The sequence below is a fragment of the Theobroma cacao genome, chromosome 3, assembly GCF_000208745.1.
Source record: "Theobroma cacao cultivar B97-61/B2 chromosome 3, Criollo_cocoa_genome_V2, whole genome shotgun sequence".
Taxonomy (NCBI): Eukaryota; Viridiplantae; Streptophyta; class Magnoliopsida; order Malvales; family Malvaceae; genus Theobroma; species Theobroma cacao.
Window position 1 is genome coordinate 20,066,539 of NC_030852.1, and position 23,204 is coordinate 20,089,742.

A 23,204-nucleotide genomic window follows, 5' to 3' on the forward strand; every position below is an offset into this window, starting at 1 on the left:
CAAGAGTAAGTAGACCAAACAACTTTAGCAAGACTCTCTCTCTCTCTCTTCCTTTCTTCAAAAACTTTCACATGAAGCATGTATTTTTTTTCTCTATCTTTTCTTTGTGCTTTATGAGCCACTTTATATAAAACTTATCCATATTTGATTCTTTTTCTTTGTTTTATTGAGATATTTGGTGTAGTTTAGATTGTTATGTTCTTTGATTCAACTTTGATCATTGGATCTTTCAGCTATAGGGGTTGTTGATTGGATTTGCTTTTTGGGGTTTTTTTTATGGGTTTTTGGATTGAACTTTAAAGCTTTAGAGCTGAAAAATACAGCTTTCAGTGTTTTGGTTTAATGATTGACCTCCTTTGGGTAATATGAATATTGGTCAGACAGTTAGCAAAAAACTGGAAAGTGGCCTAAAGAGAAAAAAAAAAAAGAAAAGTAGATTGACAGGTAGATAAAAGATAGAGGGAAACTTAAAAACAAAGCCCTAAAAAGAAAAACAAGAAATACAAGCTTTGTATATGAAAAAGATAATTTAGAATTGTGAGATAAATGTTGTAAATTTTCATTTACTTGTTGATTGATAAATTCTTCTTTCCCTATTCAATTTGATAACTAATTAGTCAAACCCTTTGCTTCCTTTATCAAACACTTATTTCCAACTTTTAATATTCAAGAGAAAATCATTCATTAATGTTACAAGATTTATTTTTTTGATTTGTGTATCTTTTTTATTTTTGATACTGCATATAACTTATTGTGGAGGATGCTACTGCATAAGTAAAGCTGGTCCCCTTTGGTTAACCAATAGAAAAGTTGGTTGGTGAAATGATTAAGAAACTTGCAACACTCCAAACTATCAACCACATGACACTACTTGGACCTATGAAAGCATTGATCAAACAAACAAAGAATTTCACCATAGGTCTAACCACCATAGTGATGACAACAGGAGTTGCCAACTACAAGATGTTTGACTATGATGAGCTACGAAACCAAGAATACCACACTCCAAGTTCTACTAGTGCTTCACGATTGACAACACCTCCAACAAGAATTGAACAACTAGAACAACAACTCCTGCCATCACCAATCAACAGCCAAGTAGCGAGAGAACTTTTCCCAGAGTGCATGCCACAAAAACAAGCCACCACTAGCAAAGGAGAAGAATCACCCACCAAGAAATACAAAACCATGTACAAATGATATAATATTCCATTTCTAATCCATTTTTTGCATTGCTACTATTGTTCTGTTTCATCATTTTTTAACCTATATGATAGAAGCAATTTTGTATATGGTTGAATGTCTGAATACTTTAAAAACCTTTTGTGTTGTAGTTTTGAACTCAAAAACAGAAAAAAAAAAAAAAAGCTTTAAGGTTGATTAAAAAGATCTCTTTTACATTGGTCTTTATCACCTCAATTCCCATTAATCATGTTATTATTTCAATTTGTTCTAACTCATATCTTTATTTACTAAATTTATTTCTAATGTGACTATATCTTACTATAACCATGGCAAATCCTAAAATGAACAAACTATTTAGTGCCTTCTGATTGCATCGATTGTTCCAACTTTATATTTTGTTAGAAATTACAAGACTCTATCACACTTAACATTTAATTTTCTTAAATAGTTTTCTTAGTTTATAGATCATACTTCTAATAATGATCATAATTTCTCATATGTAGATTACGATCATATATGTTTTCCTTGATAACTATTTTATGATCAACTAAAACACAAACCATTTTAAGACCTTATATAACTACATGTACATAACTATTTAATATCTAAATTTTCATCATTTTTGCCTTACCATTTGCTTTCTGTTTTTGTATTTTTTTTTACCTAATATTATTATCTTCCTCAACTACATTCCTTTGATGATAAGCTTTGTACTATGCCTAAGTTCTTTTTTTTTTTTTTTTCCCATGCCGAGGATCCTCCAAAACAATACAACAATACAGCGATGAAAGAGCAGCTTCACTGAAGACTTTTTGACCAGCTATTGATACCAACGAATTGTGGAATTTTAGTAAAAAGTATGTTCCACACTGCCTTATATTTTTTTGTCTATGGGCAGCATGATCTATTGAACACTACAATCTTAATTTTTATACAAAGACCACAGGCTCTACCATCGAAAAGATATGCAAAAACAAGCATCATATAACATGCACAGAAGCTCTTTTATACAACTTTACCACAAAATATTCTAATTTTATTCATAAGTATAAACCTTTTGTTAGTTAGATCGAAATAAATATAAGAAATTATAAATATCTATAAAATGATGTACCATTTTATAGATATCATTCAATTAGGCCCTGCAAGAGTACCAAAAACTTTTACTTTTTGTATTTTATATAAATCTATTACAGAAAAGGGATGAATTAATTAGAAAAGGAAGTGACATGTTGTGCTCAGCTAAGCTAACCTTACTCCGATCATCCCTCCCTCCTTTCGGCCATTCTATTTCCGCCCTTAGACAACCTAAAATCTATTGCTCTCAGTCTCAAGCAACGGAAACGGAAACTAACGACGACGCCCCCAAAGCCATGGCCTTAAGCTTTGATTTCCTTGGCAAGAAGCCGTACTCTCCTCCCTCCTGGGCCTCCCATCTCAGACCCATCCCTTCCCACGTCTTCTCTCTCGGTCATGTAAGTGGGTAACTTAGCTTAATTTTCATTTCCTCACCAACAATCCAATCTTTTTTGTTGTTTTGCAGCTTCCTACTCCAATTCACAAGTGGAATCTGCCTAATTTGCCCCAAAACACGGAGGTTTGGTTGAAGGTAATTTTGGGTGTGGTTTTATTTATTTGCTATTGCTTTTGCTGTTTGGCGCTGACGGTTACATTTCACGCAGCGAGACGATCTTTCAGGCATGCAACTGAGCGGTAACAAAGTCAGGAAATTGGAATTCTTAATGGCCGAAGCAGTGGCGCAGGGTGCTGATTGCATCATCACAATTGGTGGCATCCAAAGCAACCACTGCCGTGCCACTGCGGTTGCTGCTAAGTATTTGAATCTTGACTGCTATCTTATACTCCGTACCGCTAAGGTTCTACCATTTCGTTTCTTTTGCCTTTCTGATATTTATTTAAGCAACGATCTTCTCTTTTGCTTAACCTGTTCATTGTTGCAGGCTCTTGTTGATCAGGATCCTGGATTGACAGGCAATCTGCTGGTGGAGCGTTTTGTCGGAGCTCATATTCAACTTATTTCAAAAGAAGAATATGCACGAATAGGGAGTGTTGTTAGTTTCTGACTTTTTATTGCCACTATTTGGTCTTGCTATTATTAGTTATTTCTATCGTTATTGTATCCTCCACCTAATTAGTAATTACTTTGGGGTAGGACCTGAGAATGCCAGAATGCTCCAATTAAGGCACCAAATAGGTCTTTCTATAGGCTATTGCTAATGTGGATTTGGATTGTCAGAAAGAGAAAAGCTGCTGTCCTTGTAAAGGAAGAGATCTACTTATTGTTTATGCCAATGCATTAGGATTTTCATTTTTTGCAGAGTGGGGCATACAGCGTCCATCACAATTTAACTCTTTGCTCATATTCATAGATAATGTTTTTTATTTTGTTATTATTATTTTCGCTAGTGTTGCTACATGTTGTCCAACATTGTTGGCTTGCCAATACATGCTGCTAATTGTTTGTCAGTTTGTGATATGGACCTAAGCTGATTTACTTCTTATCAAAATAACATCTAAACACTATTTAGTTGCAGGTAGGTTACCCTCTAATGATGATATTTTTCTCTTTCTCAGTTTATGCTAGTTAGATTCTTTGACCTTTGACATGGATTTTGAGTTGAACTAGCAGTTTGATTTTGGGTTTGCCTTTATTAGATGGCTGAAATAAGAGCTTGTTAATGATTCCTTGAGAATATTTCTGAGCTAAATGTCCCAAACTATGCTGCTTTTGGATTGTAGGATCCATTTTCTATGTGATGGAATTGATAATTCAGTACTATTGCGATATGCGGTTTGCTGGTTCTGCTTATTATGAAACTTTTGGTATCAGGCCCTCACTAATGTTTTGAAAGAAAAGTTGCTAAAGGAAGGCAGGAGGCCATATGTTATTCCTGTTGGTGGATCAAACTCCTTGGGAACCTGGTAAGCTTGGGTCATAGTTTCTTCTCTTTTTCTATCCCATGTCATCTGCAGTTGAATTATTTTCTTTGAAAACTATATAAAATACCTAATATCATATATCACTATATGTTTCCTTTTACCAACTAATTTTTCTATAGCCCCTATTTTGAGGTCCAGTAAATTTTGTGCTGATAAGTGGCAGAACCTATGAGAAAGTTCACCATGGCACTAGAGTATCTTTAGTTATGCTGCAAATCTTATACAACAACACCAGTAAGTCTTTTCAGACTACACGTAGCTCCTTACATAGATCGTATGAAATCATAGTATGCTTATAGGACAATATCCTAAATTAATTCAGCAGAATTGTGGTCTTATTTTATTGTTCTCCATCCTCTATTAAATCACATTTTCTAGCAAAAGTGTTGGTGGGTTGATGTTGGAACAAATTTGGGGAAGATGCCTACTTAGGGTTTATGATGGTTAGGGCTAGAAAATTAGGAAACTTAGGTTTATGGCTAAGGTAGGGGATTATGGTTAGTATGTAAGAATTAGTAAGGGTTGTGAGATTTAATCTTGAAAGAGGGTTGGAATCAAAGGGAGAATGTTGTTGGAATATTTTAATAAAAGCAAAATATAATAAAAAGCAATTCTTTTTGGGTGAATAAAATTTCTTTTTGGGTGAATAGTATTTTGAGGTCCTTAAAGAGATAAATAGGCAAATGCTAACTTGTCTTATTTGGACTATGTTCCCCAAAATCATTTGACTTAGGAGCAGGATTCAAATATACACTTAAGACCATAAGAAAGCCTTAATAACTTGAATTATTTAAGATAAAAATGAATGGACCATGGCTAAGGTTCATTTGTGGGAAAAGAAAAAAATTTTGAAACGCCCATGACTCGTAGCAATATTTTTTTTAGTTTTTTTTTTCATTAAAATGGACAAAAGTTTGAACCAATGTTTGAATTGCCTTCATTCCTATATGGGTTAATTTTCGAAGAATCAAATTTGCCATTGATGATCGCGTTGTTGGGGAATAGAATCAGGGGCAGAACTAGCCAATTTTTGTTGGGGGGGTCAAAGACAAAAAAAAATAAAAGCTAAAAATTTTTAAAACTAATATGTTGAATTTAACCAACGATCAAAATATTCATAATAGACAATAATTTTATATAATATGTAAATAAAAAAAAAACTTATAATAGTTATCTAAGAAAGTTGTGCTCGACGATATTTCCTAGATTCAAATTCATCAATTATTGACTCTGTACTGAAGACTGGCTATATCTTTCTCAATATAAACAATTAAATTATCTGTAAGAAACTCATCATCCATTTTGTTTCGGAGTATTGTTTTCATAATTTTCATTGCTGAAAAGGCTCTCACTGTAGTTGCTGTAGAAACCGGAAGAGTCAAAATAAGGCGAATTAATCTATCAATCAAGTGGTATTTCTTTGACTTTTCTGTTTCTGTTAATCTCTGGCACAATTCAGAAAGTGTCTTAATATCTTCAGAACTTTGATGATGAGGTATTAAGGTTTGGTGGCTCAAGTGTAGGAAAATCATTTGAGCGATCTACCTCTTTTCTTTTAAAAAATTTGTCAATTGTTTTCAACTTACTCATATTTTAATCAAACCTGAAAAAAAAACAATATAGTCAACATTCAATATTCTTATTTATTTATATTTAAACTTAAAAAATAAAACATAAAACTATAATGAATAAAATATAAATAATTAAATACAAAATACAAGATTTCATATAATAGTTAATATAAATAGAAAGAAGAAGGTAAAAGAAAATTTTACCTCTTCTTAATTTTACACAATGGTGGTGGGTGATCTCTATCTTTCCTTGTCCAAACTCACAAGCTCATAAATCTCTTTTGAAGAATAAGGTGTATTTTAATAGTGAGTTATAAGAAAAGAGAAATAAAAATAAAAAGTCACAAAAGAGGAGAAAAAGGTGTAGAGAAACTTAAATTAGGGTAAAGTTAAGTAGGTTTGTGAGGTTGTTTGATTTTTTATTTATATTAATTATTAAATAAAAAATTTATTTTGAGTGGGTCATTAATAATATATAAAAAATAAAAATTTTCAAACATTTTAGGGGGGCCATTGATAAAATATATATAAAAAATAAATATTTTTAAAAATTTTGGGGGGCACGTGTTGGCTTACCCTCCGCCCTTGAATAGAATGATTGTCTATGTCAAAAGTAACTATTAATAAATCATAAAATGTATATTGTGTTTTATTGAACATTTAAAATTATTAGAAATAACCGTAATTCAATTAAATCTAAATATCATTTTTGAAAATAAAACATGCAATTTGTCCAAATAATCATATAAGCATATAATATTTATGATAAAGTAGAATGAATGGATTTTAAAATTGATTTTAACATTTATATCACTAATGAACCTTGATTATAAGTTTCCATCATTAATTCACATTAATTATATAGTTGATTTGCAACAAATTTTGTTTCACTGATTGGTTATACAAATATTTTTACATTTATTTTGTTTTCTTAAATCAATGATATCACAATCTTAATTTTTATAATATTTTTATGAGATTTTTCTTGTCCCATCATTTCTTTTTGTTCTTCCATTTGTTTTGTCATTCTTTTTCTTTTTTCATGTATCTATCTAGCTTTATCTCCTCCTTTCCTTTGTCGTTGTTGATGTCGGTCATCTTGTCGCATGCTCTCTCCCTCATACCTTGCTCCTCTCTCCCATAGCTTCATACAGTTCTCTCTCTCTCTCACATGCGCACACACACACACACACACACACACACACACACACACACACGAACACAGACAAACACACACACTCACCATGTCCACTCCCCATGACTCTATAATTTCCTGAAAGGATTGATGAGGAATGACCATTTAGTCCAAAAATTTGCTCATGGAATGGCCAAGATATCCTTAACAAATCATAAATCTTGTCTGTCAGGGGTGAAGCCAGGGGACTGTTAGGGGTTTTAGGCCCCTTTGGCTTTTGAAAGGTTGGAAAAATTACTCAAGTAAAAAGGTTCATATTAGCTTTTGGCTCCCTTTCACAAAACGTTATGATTAACATGGTAAGTTTGAAAGAATAATTGCAAAATTAATTTTCTTTTAATTCTTTAATGCTGCTTATTACATTAATTGCAAAATTAGAAGCTGATGTATACTAGTTGATTTGCCTTGAATTTTGGTAATTCTCCCAAATGATTTAATTACTTGTAAAATAAAATGCAAAAGAAAGATATTTGTCAATTCACCAATTGAGAGAGTTTTTTTTCATTTGTTTTTTTTTTTTGGGGGGGGTGGGCGGGTGGTGGGTGGCGGTGTGGGGTGGGGTTGGGATTTCGGACCAATAGAGGACTAATGGTCTTTTATTCAAGGAGTTAACTTTAGGCCCTTAACAAGTTGTGTGCCTTATTCTTCAAGGAAATTGTAATATAAGTTCCCTGTTCGTCTTCTTTTCTTAATTAATGGTTGCAAGCTTTTAAAGTCTTTATTCCTTTTCTAAATCCAATACAAACAGATAACAATTTTTGCTATGTTTAGGGGCTATATCGAGGCAATGAGGGAAATTGAGCAGCAGCTTCAGATAAGAAGCAACGGAGTAACATTTGATGATATTGTTGTAGCATGTGGCAGGTTCTATTCTACCTAATTGTTACATTTTTGCGCCAAATAGCACACTTATCTTTCTCTTTCAATGAATTCCTTTTTGGTTTGAATCTTTTACAATATCTAGCATTACAAGAAATAAAGAGACTTGATAAAGAATCCTTTATGCCTTTTATTTTATTAGGTTTATTTCTAATCAGGGGTAGATTAGGTATTTTGCGTTTCATTAGGGTTTTGGATTTAGTTATACATACCTATGTATATCAACACGAGTAAGTTTAGTTGCTAAGGAGAGGAGCTCATTTCCTTTTCAACTAGAGTTCGATCATTGTGTGGAGCGCTCGGAGAGTAAAATCTTGAATGCTCCATGCCGATGTAGTGAGTGCGCCCTTAAGATCATTCAAGGAAGGAATTAGGCCCAAGCAAAACTTTAGATATCTTTGACTGTATTACCAAAAAAAAAAAACCTATGTTAGTTTAGTTTTGATCAAGTTTTGGATGTTAATATTTGAGATTTTCTCCCTCTATTGATTCTTTCCTTTCTTCCTCCCTATTTGCTTCCATCTATATAAATTTTCCCTCTAGTTTTTTGTTTTCTATCCCCCTACTTGTTCTACATCAAATTGGTATCATGGCTCAGAAGAGCTTTTGCTATCAATCTATCTTTTCTTGCCCTAACAAAAAGAATTCTCTATTTGTCAAAAAAAATTCCAATCGTGTTTGTTAAAAAAAAAAAAAAAATAGTTCTGTTATGAAAAAAAGGAAGAAGTGCCCAAATGGAGAGAACATTGTTTGCTGCTAATTGACTATCTGATATCCAATAAGTTGCTGTCACAAGTGTCACCTGTTGCTGATTGACAACCTTAAGGAGCACTAGTACCAATTTTTCCACTGTTCATCGAAAAGAGAAAAAAAAAGCAACTTTGGAGCTAGATCTACAGATTTTTGGCCATTGGAAAGATACATGGACATCACTTATAAGGTCATCAACTTTGATTTGTCTTGATGGTGAAGCACCAAAGTTGAAGGTTGACGCCCGCATCCCCACATGCCTGGTCAAGTCAAGGCATCTTTAGGTCATATGTCATGCTCCACACTCGCCTACGTGCCAAACTTTGCTACATCAATTGCTGACTTCACTTGCCACTTCAGTGTTGATTGCTGCTGCATCAACCTATTTGCAAAACTTCCTTTGCTAATTTCGATGTCTTGGTTTCCTATTTGATGTGCTTTTTCATAGATTCTCTCTCTAAATCCTAGAAGTCAGTAAGGAAGCAAAGATTTTCAAAAATCACTTTCTAGAAAAATCTTCCATATGATACTTGACTAGTATTTGATTTTGGAAAATAGTAAATTAGGTTTGTCAAAGTTAATTCGGTTGTCCTAATTTCTAAGAAAAAAATGTTTCCTTTTTATGCTTGCACCATATCCCTTTAATCATACTGACATGTCATAAGCATCAAATTTGTTAGTCTTGAATATGTGCATCATTATAGTTTTAAATTTCATATTATTTGTTATATTCTTTTTATCTTAGCATTTTTTTTTGAAAAGAATAAAAAACCATGTCTCAAACTTCTCATGCCTTTAATTTAAAATCTTCTCCCTAAAAGTGTTCTAGCCTTGATTTTACCTCAAAAGGAATAGATGCCTTAACCACTAGAATGACCTCTTTTAGAGGAAGAATGGACTTTATTGAGCATGCAAGATGTGGTATGGATCAAAAGTTAAACCAAATAGTAAAAACATTGGATAAATATGAGGTGAGTAGGGAGGTTGAGTGCATAAAATTGACTGCAAATATATTCTTGCCTTTAGGATCTACTAAAGGTAACCTTCCCAAACAAGGAACATACTTAGGGAATGGTCAAGTCCTTAGACAAGGTTTTAGAGGTTATTGAATAGAGAACCCCAAGATTTTCTAGAGTCAAAGGGCATCGTAGTTGATTTTGGTGGAGAGTTTGTCTTGGGAAATCATGCAATCATATTGACATTAACGCTGTGAAATTAAAAATTTTTCCCAAAAGTAAGATCAATGTTTGATTTAATTAATATTGATAATTCTAACTACAAGGCAGACGATTAGTATGTCTTTAAACCTTGTTGAGTCAAAATCAAAAAGGTTCGTAACCTTGAATGCCAAAACCTGCAAGCACCAATGCAATGATTGTCACAAATCGCAAGCTATATAAGTGTCCAATCTTTAACGGTGATCCATACAAGTTAAAAGTGAGAAAATCTCCTAGGGAGAGTGGGAAGTGTTTGGCAGATTACTCTAGTGCTAGCTAGGGTTCAGTTTCTTCTCAATAATCCTTATGAGGTGTGGCCTAAACACTTGTTTATATAGGTAATTTCACTAATCCTAAGCTTATTAAGATTTGCATAACTTTTATACTGTTTATAAAATTGCTCCAATTTAATTGAACCCTTCCAATTAAATCCTTGAAGTTTTAAGCTTCTTTACAATTAAGTCCAATATGATTTTCCATTTTCATAGTCACTTTTAATGTTTGTGACCCATTAAATTTTTAAAATGTTGGACATGGATAATAATTAATTTGGATTAGATGAAATCAAACTCCTTTGAATTCATCATTAATTTCAAATTAATTAATTAGTTCATCTTATAGATTAAGATTGACAACCTTGCAATATGTCATAACCACCCAAATGTTGAAAAATGTCAAAATGGTTCAATTGCACAGTTCATCATGTAATTCAATCCTTTAATAAATTAATATCTCGTTAAGAAATGGACTATGGTTTAGTATCTATTCTATAAATGTCTTAATTATGTTAGCTCATGAAACTAGTAATTAACTCTGTAATAAAATTTGAGAACTTCTATTTGAATCTTCATTCTACATTGGCCAGGGATATCTTTGAGTTAATACGTGTCAAGAAGTAAGGAGATATTCCCTTTAGAATTTAGAGAAATGAATCGTCTGTTGATCATTCATCTATCTCCATATGCTTCATGTTATACCTAATATCCTTCCCATTAAACATCCTCGGCTAGGACAATATAAGATAGTATCAAATATAACACTCAACAAACAAGATGATCCAATGATCTAAAGTCTAAGGATTATTTATGCAACTGTCACATGAGAATTTGTTTCCATAGACTCTTGAGTGAAATATCAAATGAAGTTTTCATGGCAGGTCAAGTTAAGTGAACTTGTTCATTTAACAAGTACTTGACATGTTTGTTCAAGTATCTCCATATTTCAACCTATTGGTTGCTAATTCAAAGGGATTGAATTAGAAGAAGTATATATTATTGATTCAGTGGTGATAGAAAGAAATGAATCTTAAGAGTTAGTCTTAAGATGATTTGTTTAGGCTTGTAGATTTTGATTCTTGGTATATTGTAATTACTCATGTGCATGTCTAATAGTTGTTAATTTCAGGTATCATATGGACTTAACCTTAAGTGGTTGGATCTTTAGATTAGCCTCTAACCACAAAATGGTGTATGAAGTTTTGGCATGTTGATACAAAGCTTGAATAAGGGTCACTTAAGGGATTTTCTCTCTTAATGTTTCCCTAAAATGCTTGAGTAGCACCAGTGGTTGGAATGAGATGTCGTTACATCATTGATTGCATTGATTGGATGTATTAGTCTATAAAGAGGTTATGCCTACTCTCATTAAGTGGGACTCTTCTAAACTTATATTTTTAATTAGGTTGATGTATGTAAATGCAATGCGATTTCCGTGCATACATAAAGAACAAGCTTTTTTACTAAATCTCTTTCTCTTTCTTTTTCTCTTATTCTTTAGCAAACTTCAACTCAAGTAAACAACGTTGAACTTTATTTCAGAACTCCTTCAGATCCTATTTTGCAAACACTGAAAATCCTTCAGATCCTATTTTGCAACACTGAAATTAATGGTGATTGTCATATAAACCTTGACCTTAAGGTATAGATTCTACTAGCATATGTTATCAATGTATGACCCTACTTTTGTAAGTACAAGATCTCATACTTGTGCTCTGTGTCTTTTAGTCTTCTAAAATGGAGTTTTTGTAGGCAGTGTTGTAGGATGTCGTCTCTTTGGGATGTCAGTATTTATTGGTGAAGGGGCTTCTTTTAATTATTATTAATTCATAATAATCTATGAGAGTACTTGTAAGCTTCCGCTTGCAGGAGATATTTTTATATGAATTGGTTTATAATTGCTTTTTTGTTCTTGCTGCGGTAATGTTGACATATGTTACTTCCTTTTTATCTGGCATTCTTTTTCATTTAGTTAAGTTGGTGGAATGTTAATGTTGATCAGGGACTTCCATTTTGGAGATTTGTGGTTTTAAGTGCAGGTTGACTAGAGTTGTGATATTTAATTAATTGAGCTTTTATGTTGACTATCATTTGGGCTTGGCTTTTATGTTAATTGCATTATAGATAAAAAAGAATGTTGAGTGACAGTTTTCTTTTATTGATGTTTAGTGGGGGTACAATTGCTGGTCTATCATTGGGATCATGGCTTGGAGAATTGAAGGCAAAAGTGTGTAATCTTATCTATTATTAAGACTTGCATTTCTCCAGAAGCAAATTGATTTATCATTTGTATGTTCTACTGACAATGTAGGTTCATGCTTTTTGCGTTTGTGATGATCCTGATTACTTCTATGACTTTGTTCAAGGCCTGGTTGATGGACTTCAAGCAGGTGTTGACTCACGGGATATTGTTAGCATCATAAATGTGAGTGTTTAACATGATCCATTGGATCTTTTAATTTTTTTTCTCTTTTAAAATATGTAAATGATGCTTCTTGGCTGAGTGTGCTAAATTTAAATGCCTGTTTTAGTTATGAAATATGCATATGCTTGAGGGTGGAGACTGACTTCATTTTATGTGGGTGGTCTTGTAGCAAGTTCTCAGGCATTATTTCTTCAGTTAATCACTCAGCTTTCTGTAATTTGCCTACACTATGTTCTATGTATGTTGTAATGATGGAGACACTATTCAGTGTTGTTTGCTCAGTGTTCTATAGTGGGCTCTAGGCCATTAATTCATTCCAGGACATAAGCAAAACTGTAGGATAATCAGCAATCTTTTGTATATTTTAAATTTGAAGTTGCTGGAATACTGTTTAGATGCAAAACCTGCATGTATATGTAACAGGAAAAAGAAAGAGGGAGGGGTGGGGGTGGGGGTAAGGAAAATTAGGATTGCAAGGGGCTAATAAGTACTATTTTATCAATTATATCCTTAATACACGGAGTGAAATATTTTAAAATATGCCAAGTATTCTTGGAGATGATGTCTACTGCATAGGCTTGACTTGGACTAGTCAAGTTGCATTAAAAGTCACTATTCTTGGAGTGAAATCAGCTTGCAGCTGCTGGTATTAAACATATGAAGTCACAAAATTCTATAGTAGAAAATTAGGAAATGTCATTGTTAAATTCCTGACAGTGTCTGTCACACTGACTTTAAACTGCTATATAGGTTTCATAAGTCCAAGATACCCCACATTAGATCACACCTCATGATCAAACCAATTTTATAAGCCCCCTGTGCACACTTCCAGATATTTTTAAGTAGTTTACATTTGTGTGGGCCATTTATATTCTTGCTTAAATTTTCTAGCATTTTCTAACTTATAAATCTTTTACAAGGAATATAGACAATAATTTATCTGTTATTCATTTTCAAAAGAAAAAAATGAAAAAGGAGAGAAAGGGCGGTGCCCCGGGGGGGGGGGGGGGCGGCAGGGGAGGAGATGGTGTGAAGAAGCTGGACTTGTTGTTTTGACAGGCTTTAGATTATCCAGGAAATGGATGGTCAAACCCTAAATTTTGCAGCTTTGACATCCAGTAATTGTGAGAAGCCATTACCTTATTTCAACTTATCACCTATTTGTAGAAGTGGCAATTAGGCTGGTCGGGTTTAGGTTGGTCATTTTGGGTATAGGTATCTTCCAATATGTTTGGGTTGTGAGTCAGTTTTGTTCGAGTTGTCCTTTTTTTTTTAAATTAAATTCAAACCTAGTCGAGTGGATATTGGATATAATAATTTATAATATATTCATCATTTTTTTAATTTAATTGACATTAAGTTTCAGATTAGGTTTGGGTTGACTTGGGTTCCTGGTTTTGGGTTTAGGTTAGGTGGTTCAGATTGTTTACTTTGGGAGTGAAATTAGGTTGATTGGGCTTGGGTCCATGCGGTTGGGTGGGCTATAGATCAGGTCCACTTTGTAAGCTCTACCTATTTGATTTATTTCTTATTTGATTACATGCAAAAGATGGAGTGAAACTCTTGGAGCTGAAGTCTAATTCTTCTGATAATTCGACAGATGCCATGAACTTGTATTTTATTTGGATTATGTAAAATTTTGTAAAAATTTATGTCTCTCTACAGGCTAAAGGACTGGGTTATGCAATTAACACATCTGAGGAGCTTAAATTTGTCAAGGAAATTGCTGCAGCAACAGGGGTTGTTCTTGACCCGGTTTACAGGTTTAAAAGTTATATTTTACATATTGATGCCATATGATTCATTTTATATTTTCCTTCTCAAATAACTTTTCCATTTTCAACTAGAAACTTCTCATAGTCATTTACCTAATGTCAATGAAAATGGAAACCATGTCTTCTCTTGATATCCTTTTCATATGGCTGAGATGTTGCTATGATATTGAGGTTTTATACTTCATGTCACAACCTTATATTGTATAGGGCAACTCACAGTTAACTTAGTTGAAAACAATCTGATGATTTTCAAAATACTAGTAGAGCGAGCCATACTGTAAAACCTATATCAGCTACATGGGCCTAGGTTAATGGCTGCCGTTGATGAAACAGCCAACCAATCTAGCCATGTAATAAGTAAATTAAATGATCAAATGGCTGGACTAGTCGGACTAATCCTCCAATCAAACATTTAAATTTCCTTGTTTGATAATTAGCACAAGACTAAATTTATCTACACAGGTTCTACTTTGGAAAAGAAGATTTCTCTTTGTCATTTAGCTTTCTGTTTTGGTCAGTGGGAAAGCTGCTTATGGAATGATGAAAGATATGGCTGAGAATCCAAAGAATTGGGAGGGGAGAAAGGTCCTCTTCATACACACAGGTGGACTCCTTGGGTTGTTTGACAAGGTTGACCAAATGTCTTCATTGGTTGGGAACTGGCAGCGAATGGACGTAAATGAATCTATTCCGAGGAAAGATGGCATCGGGAAAATGTTCTAAGAGTAGCAAACCATCTTGCATCATATGTATTACTTAACATATCAATGGAAAATGTACATTTACATTTTTATACTCAATTGCAGCTACTTGTCATTGTAATTTAAGATTTCTTTTTATTTTTGATACATAACGATTTTGAGTTAAATAATTGAAGCAACTCTTTATAGAGATAATGTATGCCCCATAATACAATCTATTAAGCCTAATGAGATAAATTATGTTATTTAAGCATATGATCTTTATTTTCATATGATTGTTATTGTTGATTAGGTGAGATAAAAGTTTTCAGGAATTACATATTCTTTTCAAAAGGAATTATAAAATGTTATAAATATGAGAATTTTACATCAAAACTGATATTCTTAAAATGTTTTCAATCAATGTTTTATCAAGACTAGCTGTTTATAAAATTAAGAGATTGACACATGGTGGTATTCTTCACTTATGAAGTGAGTAATGGATCTCATAAATTGAAGTATGGGCACTCTTAAATTAATATGTTGGTGATTGTTACATGAATAAGTTCACTAAACATTACTAAGTATGATATTTATTATTGTTATCAGGATGTTTGCATATGGATTATACAGTTTAGAACCTAAAAATCAATTGCTCAACGATGTTGTCAAAAAAACTGAAATAAATGATTCAACTCAATCGTTAATTTGGTATTGTAGACTTGAACACATTAATGGAAAGAGAATTATAAATTATATGAAGAAAGGTACCTGTATTCTTTTGTTGATGAATCATACGAAACTTGTGAATCTTACTACTTGGTAACATGACCAAAGCACCTTTCACCAGAAAAGGTGAAAGAGCTAATACCTTGCTAAAATTTGCACATTTAGATCTATGTGGCCCATTGAATGTGAATGCAAGAGGTTTGGATAATCCTATTTCATTACAATTATAGATAATTAATTTAAGATATGGTTATATATATTTGATGAAAGACAAACCTCAAAAAGATTTCAAAATTGAAGTGGAGAAATAAACTAGCAACAATATTCACACAATTAGATTAGATCGAAGTAGCAAATATCTAAGCCAATAGTTTATAGACTATACAAAAGAGAATGGCTAGGAACTCGATGGTATTTCATAAAGAGAAATTGAATCTTGTTGGAAATGGTTCAATCATGAAGAGCAAAGTCGACTTGTCTATTTCATTTTGGAGTTATTGTTGGGATAAGCTTTGCAGCTAATTGAGATTAGTTAAGGCTTGATTCCAATCATGCAACAATATCATTCATGTTGAATGATTAGAGGTTTTCCTTCATCAATAAGACGTTAATTATAATGGGTTATAAGTCTAATTGGATGAAGTCCATGAGATAAATATGCCTTGCAAGGGAATTGTAATGGGTTACAATTATGAGATCCTTATGCATCAAACCATAATCTCTAAATGTTCTTAGTCGATGTATTATTAAGATTGAACATCAATGATACTTACAGACTGGTACATTCTATGTTTCTTACTTAAGAAGTAAGCAATCGATCTCATAGGTTGAATTATAGAGATACTTGGAACTAGAATGTAAGTGCTTGCCTAAGAGAACAAGTTCACTAAACATGACTCACCATGAGAAGTGCATTTGGTATTTCACTCAAGTGTTTATGCAATACTTCTCATGTATCAGTTGTGTAAATACTCCATAGACTTGAGACACCAGGTTGACTTATGTGTGGAGTGCTATGTTTTGATTTCATCCCTATGGGTGTTTAATCAAGGATGCCAAAATAGGATGCTTTTGGGTATAGCATGAAACATGTGAAGGCAAATGAATGGTCAAGAAAGGAATCATCACCCCAAGTGATTTAGGGGACATATCCTAACAATTCTTGGTTGATATTAGCTTATTGAAGTCCTTGACTAAGGCGACTTGAAGGTTATGAAAAGAGTTTCATAAGTCTCCATAAAGCTAATGATCTAACTGTAGGAACGAATAAGGAGGTCAATAAGAGTAGACACTACACCATGCTCTTATCATCTCTTGGATATATGATGAGAGAATGAATTACATTGATAGACTGTACACTGAAAGGTTGTCGAAAAATCCTTTGACTCTCCTAACAATTGGGTAGCCATGATACATTTCTAGATGCTAATCTTGGTATATGAAATTGAATTAATTTATTAATATTACAATTTAATTTCATTGCCAACTTGTTAGGAATTTAATGGGTCACACACAAAAGTTCTACTATGAATTAAATTGGGAGTGTGATGATTTAAGTTACACTTAAATCATGCTCTAAGTTTTAACTTCTAAGGACTTAATTAAAATAGTTTAATTAAGATTAAGGTTCATATTATAAATAGTTATAATATTAGAACCTTAATTGCAAACATGACAAAAGAAAATTAATTTGATTTTAATTTCCAATGACTAAATTAAAAGGGTTTAATTAAGTGTTGGGTTAATATTATAATGAGTTATAATATCGGGCCCTTAGTTGCAATTATGGGAGTTGTTTAACCTAGGTATAAATTGTTGGGTGAGCGCTGATCATGCATCAAATACAAATAAAACGCAGCGGAAATAAATTTAAAAAATTAAACTATGCCTCAACTTCTTAGGATCTCTTTCATGCAAAATTACGTACTGAATTAAATTAAAAATAAAATATATTTGATCATATCAAGCTTACCTAAATAACAAAGGTTGATGAATCCTTTGTTAAACCACCAAATCAGCCTTCAAAAAGCTCAACCACCTCAACCCGGTTGTTGCAAACCAAAGCTGTCTAAGGAATCCTTGTGCAGCCTCTAATGGTGATCCACACCAATGAATTAGAAAATCCTTCTTTAAGAATTGAGAGTACTATGTCTTGACAATGTGCTAGCAAAGATGAGTTTCATAAACTCATAATCCACACAAAAATATTGGGGCTAAACACACAAAAGAAATCAAGTGAATGAAGAACTATTTTTCTTCACACATGGAATGGCAGGACAAAAGGAATTTCTAATGTGTCGATCTCTTAATTTTTCAACCATTCTCTCTCATCTTTGTTTGGAGGATATGAAAAGGTATTTATATAATACCTCGTACTTTGATATGGTGACTAATAAAACTTATTGGATACTAATTGAGGTTAATTATAATGTTTAGAAATGATGAAAGATGAAAGGAATAGTTTGGGATAAAATATTTCGCACACAAGAAAATAATAATAAAATAATGATATTTTTTATCGAAAAAGAATTTGTGAGATAAAAAATGATTTGGAAGTTAATTGAAACATAATAAGGTATTTTGGGTACCAAGGGGACAAGAGGAGACGAGGAAATTTTTGAAATAAAATAATATTAAAATATTAATATTTTATTCAGTGTCAAAATTTTTCATGAAGAAGGAGTATATGGTCAATCTAAGTGGGGGAGAAGAAGAATGAGAGAATTTTGAAGAAAAATGACGTTAATGGGGTCGCGTGTCTTTATTAAGTAAAGATAGCGCGAGCAAATAAATATTTTAAATATTATGGGGACACTGTGTTAGAGTGTAAACTTCATACTTTGTTTGTACATATGTAGAAGAAGGTAACAGAAGGAAATTGGAGTTAAATGAGTGTTGGGAGGACTAAATTAAAATGGAAGGAAACAAAAAGGGTAAAACGGTAATTTTATGTGAAGTTTGGTCAAAGCTTCCAAAGGAAGCTTTGACTCTGATTTTTAGGCCAAGACCGACCTTATCCTTTCCCCCACCAGATTTTTCCTCTTCANAATAGAAAGAAATTGGAGTTAAATGAGTGGTGGGAGGACTAAATTAAAATGGAAGGAAACAAAAAAGGGTAAAACGGTAATTTTATGTGAAGTTTGGTCAAAGCTTCCAAAGGAAGCTTTGACTCTGTTTTTTTAGGCCAAAGACCGACCTTATCCTTTCCCCCACCAGATTTTTCCTCTTCATCCATGCTCCACGCCATTCTTGAAGCTTCCATGCCATTTTCTCTTTATCCACCATGAAATCAAGTTTTCTTCACTTTCCTTTCCATGTTTTCTTTTCCTTTCTTCTCCAAACTTCTTGAGCACTAAATTTATAGCCTTTAACCCCAATTTCCAGCACATTTAAACCCTAGGAGGAGAAGAAAGAAAAAAGAGAGAAAGGAAGAAAAAGAGAGGTTTTGGTGATTCAAGCAAGGAACGGTAGGAATTCTTGTTTTTGGCTTGAGTAGTCTTTGAAAATGAGTTAGTAACTAAGAGAAATGTCTTGTGGCAGCAAAGATTGGCTTGGTTGGAGAAAAATTGGTAACATGTGAGCCAATAAACCCATGGGTACATGAAGGACTCAAAGGGGAAAAGGAAAACGGTAAGCTTAACACTATGTTTTAAAGTCTACGGTTAGTTGAATATTGTGAGGAATTATGGTTGTTGAAAGGGTTTATTTGCCTAAGCTAGTTGAAAATTATTAAGATGGTATGGCATGTTGTTTGAAAGAAATAAAAAGGGAATATTGTGGATGGAGGATTAAGAAACAAAGTATTGAAAGTTAGATAGATAACGATTGCATGTAAACTAGGAAATAATCGAGTGAAAGTGAGAATGATTGTTGCTGCCAATATGTGGATTATGTGTGAAAATATAAGATGGATTTGGGTAGAAATTATTTAGAAAGGTTGAATTAGGCACGTGACATCATAAATAAGTTGCTGGTGATATAATCTAAGGAATTTCATAAGCAATGGATATAAGTAATTTTGGTAAAAATGTATTAAGATGTGAGTTAATTGAAGATGGTTTCATGATAGGATAAAAAATATAAATTTGAGTAAGGATTAATTGATTAAAGTGCTGCCCGTATACGTATGTAATTAAATATATTGAGTTCATATTATTGCTAATAAGTGCAAAGATAAGGTTAGAGAACTGTGGTGGCGTGCCGAAGTAAATAACGAGCGACCGACCGGTGAATATAGTTAGAGACACCTCCGAACAAATAGCGACTTAATATCTTGTTGTTTCCAGGTGAGTGAACTTGCATTTCAAAATTTGCTTTAGGAAATGTAAATGTATCTAGGTGAAACATTTGAATGATGTTATTTATCTTTTCTTTAAAACTGTGTGCCGGGGAGCAAGCCCTTGATAAAAATGTCTCGATGTTGTGAAAATGTGAAATGTGTAAAAGGATGAATCCGTGTGCTCCTATATTATGTTGGTATGCATGTATATAAATATATTTAGTGCATTGATGAATAATGATGAGCTGATGATGACCCAGCTATGTGCGGATGTAGGGAGTGCATATGAGCTGAGGACCGGTGGGGGATTCTAGCCGTGTGCGGATGTAGGGAGTGCACATGAGCTGATGATGACCTTGCTATGTGCGAGTAAGGAGTGCACATGATGATGATGATGATGATGATGATATGGAAATGTGCGAGTAGGGAGTGCACATGACGATGAATGAAGTGGGGTGGTGTACGTGTGTATATATGTTTCTATATGTATATGTGATAGAAAGTTTATGATAATAAAATATGATTGAAATGAATAATGAAAACTTGAGTATTGTCAATGTGTTCAATTTAATGTGCAATGTGGCATGAGTGGATATTTCCGGTGGCAGTGAAAGCCCCTTGGATTTTAGTTGGCCAAAAATTTGTTGCAGCGAGAATGCCTTTTCGCTGCGGTGAGAGTCAATCTATTATGCTTGACTTGCTTGAATTCTACTAAAGTGCTCACTTCTCAACTTCTTTGTTGTTCATGAGTTTTTCATCATCAAGTGACTAAGCGACCAAGGGTTTGAATGAGAGGTTTTTAGTAAGAAATTAATTCAATTGCATTGTTTTTGAAAGTACATCATGCTTTCTAAAACCTTCCTTAATGTTGCTTGTTCCCCTCCTATGTTCACTCACTGAGTTTATACTCATATTTTTTTTAAAACTCATGTTTTAGGTTTCTTGAGTTAAAGATGATTGGATCCTAGGACAAGGTGCTCCTCCCTATCCATTGCTCGGTAGGTTTAACGTGGCACTAAATGTTAGCAACTGTGCTCAGAGTGACTCCACTAGTGGTCAAGGTTTAACCATGTGTATATGAATACTGGGTGGGAAATACTAAGAATCATTTGTTAATCTATATATGAATATAATGGTTGATGATACCATTATGAATGCATGATTGAGTTTTATGAATTGTTTTCAAAGGAATTGTAATTGAATATTACGAATTTGGGATTCTAAAGGAATATGGATTAATGTATAAGATCATGTATATAGGCTTGCTTGGGCTTGGTGGGCTGAGCCCATTGGGCCCTTACGCCGGTCATGGCCCAGAAATTGGGCTGTGACAATTTATACATTGGATTAATTTTAAACCCTAATTACAAAGCTATTTTGTAATTGCCAATTGATCCAATAATTTGATTAAATAATTTAATTAAGTCCTTAAGAAGCCCAGTTAACTTATTTGTTTAATTTAATCAATTAGGCCTAATAAGTTAATTAAACAATTTTAATCAATTAGGCCCAATGACTTAATTAAACAAATTTAATCTATTAGGCCTAATGACTTAATTGTTTAATTTAATTAATTAGACCTAATGACTTAATTAAACAATTTAATTATTAAGCACAACTTAATTAAACAATTTTAATAAAGTGCTTGAGAAGCTCATAACTTCTAATTTGATTAAGTTCAACTTAATCACCTCACCCATTTTATTTTCAACATTCATTTTAAGTGTGTGATCCATTAGGCTTCTAACATGTTGGTAATGAACTCAATATATAATTCTTAAGTTAAACTTATAATTAGATAAATTTAAACTATTTTAAATTTATCATTAATCAAGTCAACTACCTAGAGTTCATAGACCAAGATTGGGATCCAACAATCCATCTTGGCCACCCAAATGTTAGAAGAGTCAAAATGGTTTGACTCAACCTTTCAATGATCAGCCTTTTAGTGTAATTCATTCCTTCATTATATATCCCAGAGATGATAAGACCATGGTACAATGTTTTCTCTTATTGATCTCCATATTCGTTCTTAAAGTTTGATCATCAGCTTTATAAAAACTTATGAAACTCCTTTCATAATCTTCAAGTCACTTTGGCCAAGCACTTCAATAAGCTAATGTCAACCAAGAACAGTTAGGATATGTCCCCTGCATCACTTGGGGTGATGATTCCTATCTTGACTACTCATTTGCCTTCACATGCTTCATGCTATACCCAAAAGCATCCTATATTGGCATCCTTGGTTAGGCACCTGTAAGGATGAAATCAAAGCATAGCACTCTACACATAAGACAACCTAGTATCTCAAGTCTAGGGAGTTTTTATGCAATTGACACAAGAGAAGTATTGCATAGACATTTGAGTGAAATACCAAATGCACTTCCATGGTGGGTCATGTTCAATGAACTTGTTCTCTTAGGCAAGCACCTACATTCTAGTTCCAAGTATCTCTATACTTGAATCTATGGTATCGGTTGCTTACTTCTCAAGTAAGGAACATAGAATGTACCAATCTCTAGGTATCATTGATGTCCAGTCTCAATGATACATTGATCAGGAACATTCAGAGATTACACTTTGATGCATAAGGATCTCATAACTACAACCCATTATAGTTCCCATGCAAGGCATATTTGTCACGACCCAATTCCCGAGCCATGACCGACGCATGGGCCCAATGGACATAGCCCACTAAGCCCAAGCAAGCCCATCTATGTGACTCCATTCATCAATTTCATCATTCGTTCTTACCATTGTATTTCGAAGTTCTTACTAACGAGTATGTCAAAACTTTTCTATCGAAACCATATATTCACATTTATATGATTCAAAATAATATCATCCGTGCCATTACATAGTGGCAACATTAAACAATATAAACATCTATTGCTTAAGACATATACACGTCTTAACAATTTACATTAGGGCACGTGTGTTCGACAAAAAGGACTCTAGACTTCTAGTGGAGCAACCATAGCGAAGGTGCAGCTACTGAATGTCATTGAAACCTACCAAAAGATGGATACAAGTCTACAGGGACACCTCGTCCTAGTTACCGGCTGCCTCTTGATATGAAAACATGAAGTTGAAAACGGTGAGTATAAACTCAGTGAGTGAACATAAGAAGGGAACAAGCAAACGAGAAGGAAGAATTTGGAAATCATGATGCACTTGTTTTAAAAACAATGCAATTGATTTAGTTTCTTACTAAAAACCCCTGATTTCAAACTTTGATTGATAACCTCATAATGTTGCAAAAACCCAAGATCAATCCATAAAG

At 33.3% G+C, this 23,204-nt stretch overlaps 1 protein-coding gene and 2 long non-coding RNA genes across 6 annotated transcripts; all 3 read left to right on the forward strand.

Annotated features, from left to right (window-relative positions):
* On the forward strand, positions 2,366-15,187 carry LOC18604491 (bifunctional D-cysteine desulfhydrase/1-aminocyclopropane-1-carboxylate deaminase, mitochondrial). Of its 2 annotated transcripts, XM_018118058.1 has the most exons (10): positions 2,367-2,660; positions 2,729-2,794; positions 2,868-3,062; positions 3,147-3,257; positions 4,037-4,128; positions 7,684-7,776; positions 12,203-12,260; positions 12,345-12,458; positions 14,124-14,221; positions 14,752-15,187. In XM_018118058.1, the coding sequence occupies exons 1-10, from the start codon at positions 2,415-2,417 to the stop codon at positions 14,954-14,956; spliced, it is 1,278 nt and encodes a 425-aa protein (XP_017973547.1). In that variant the 5' UTR covers positions 2,367-2,414; the 3' UTR covers positions 14,957-15,187. The 2 variants fall into 2 exon arrangements, with proteins under 2 accessions (XP_007037068.2, XP_017973547.1); XM_007037006.2 differs by lacking the exon at positions 7,684-7,776 and having other exon boundaries at positions 2,366-2,660.
* Positions 19,233-20,320, forward strand: LOC108661219. 3 transcript variants are annotated; one of them, XR_001926969.1, is made up of 3 exons: positions 19,233-19,272; positions 19,826-19,928; positions 20,182-20,320. It is a non-coding gene; the product is annotated as an uncharacterized LOC108661219 (long non-coding RNA). The 3 variants fall into 3 exon arrangements; XR_001926968.1 differs by having other exon boundaries at positions 19,234-19,272; positions 19,809-19,928; XR_001926970.1 differs by having other exon boundaries at positions 19,234-19,272; positions 19,809-19,928; positions 20,198-20,320.
* LOC108661221 lies at positions 20,419-21,039 on the forward strand. The gene is made up of 2 exons (XR_001926971.1): positions 20,419-20,723; positions 20,859-21,039. It is a non-coding gene; the product is annotated as an uncharacterized LOC108661221 (long non-coding RNA).

Excerpts from the sequence above, each read along its gene's own strand:
- LOC18604491 (XM_018118058.1), top strand. The coding sequence starts at position 2,415 with ATGTTGTGCTCAGCTAAGCTAACCTTACTCCGATCATCCCTCCCTCCT. Across the intron at positions 2,795-2,867 it reads ACACGGAGGTTTGGTTGAAG|CGAGACGATCTTTCAGGCAT; the intron begins GTAATTTTGGGT and ends CATTTCACGCAG. Across the intron at positions 14,222-14,751 it reads GTTCTTGACCCGGTTTACAG|TGGGAAAGCTGCTTATGGAA; the intron begins GTTTAAAAGTTA and ends TGTTTTGGTCAG.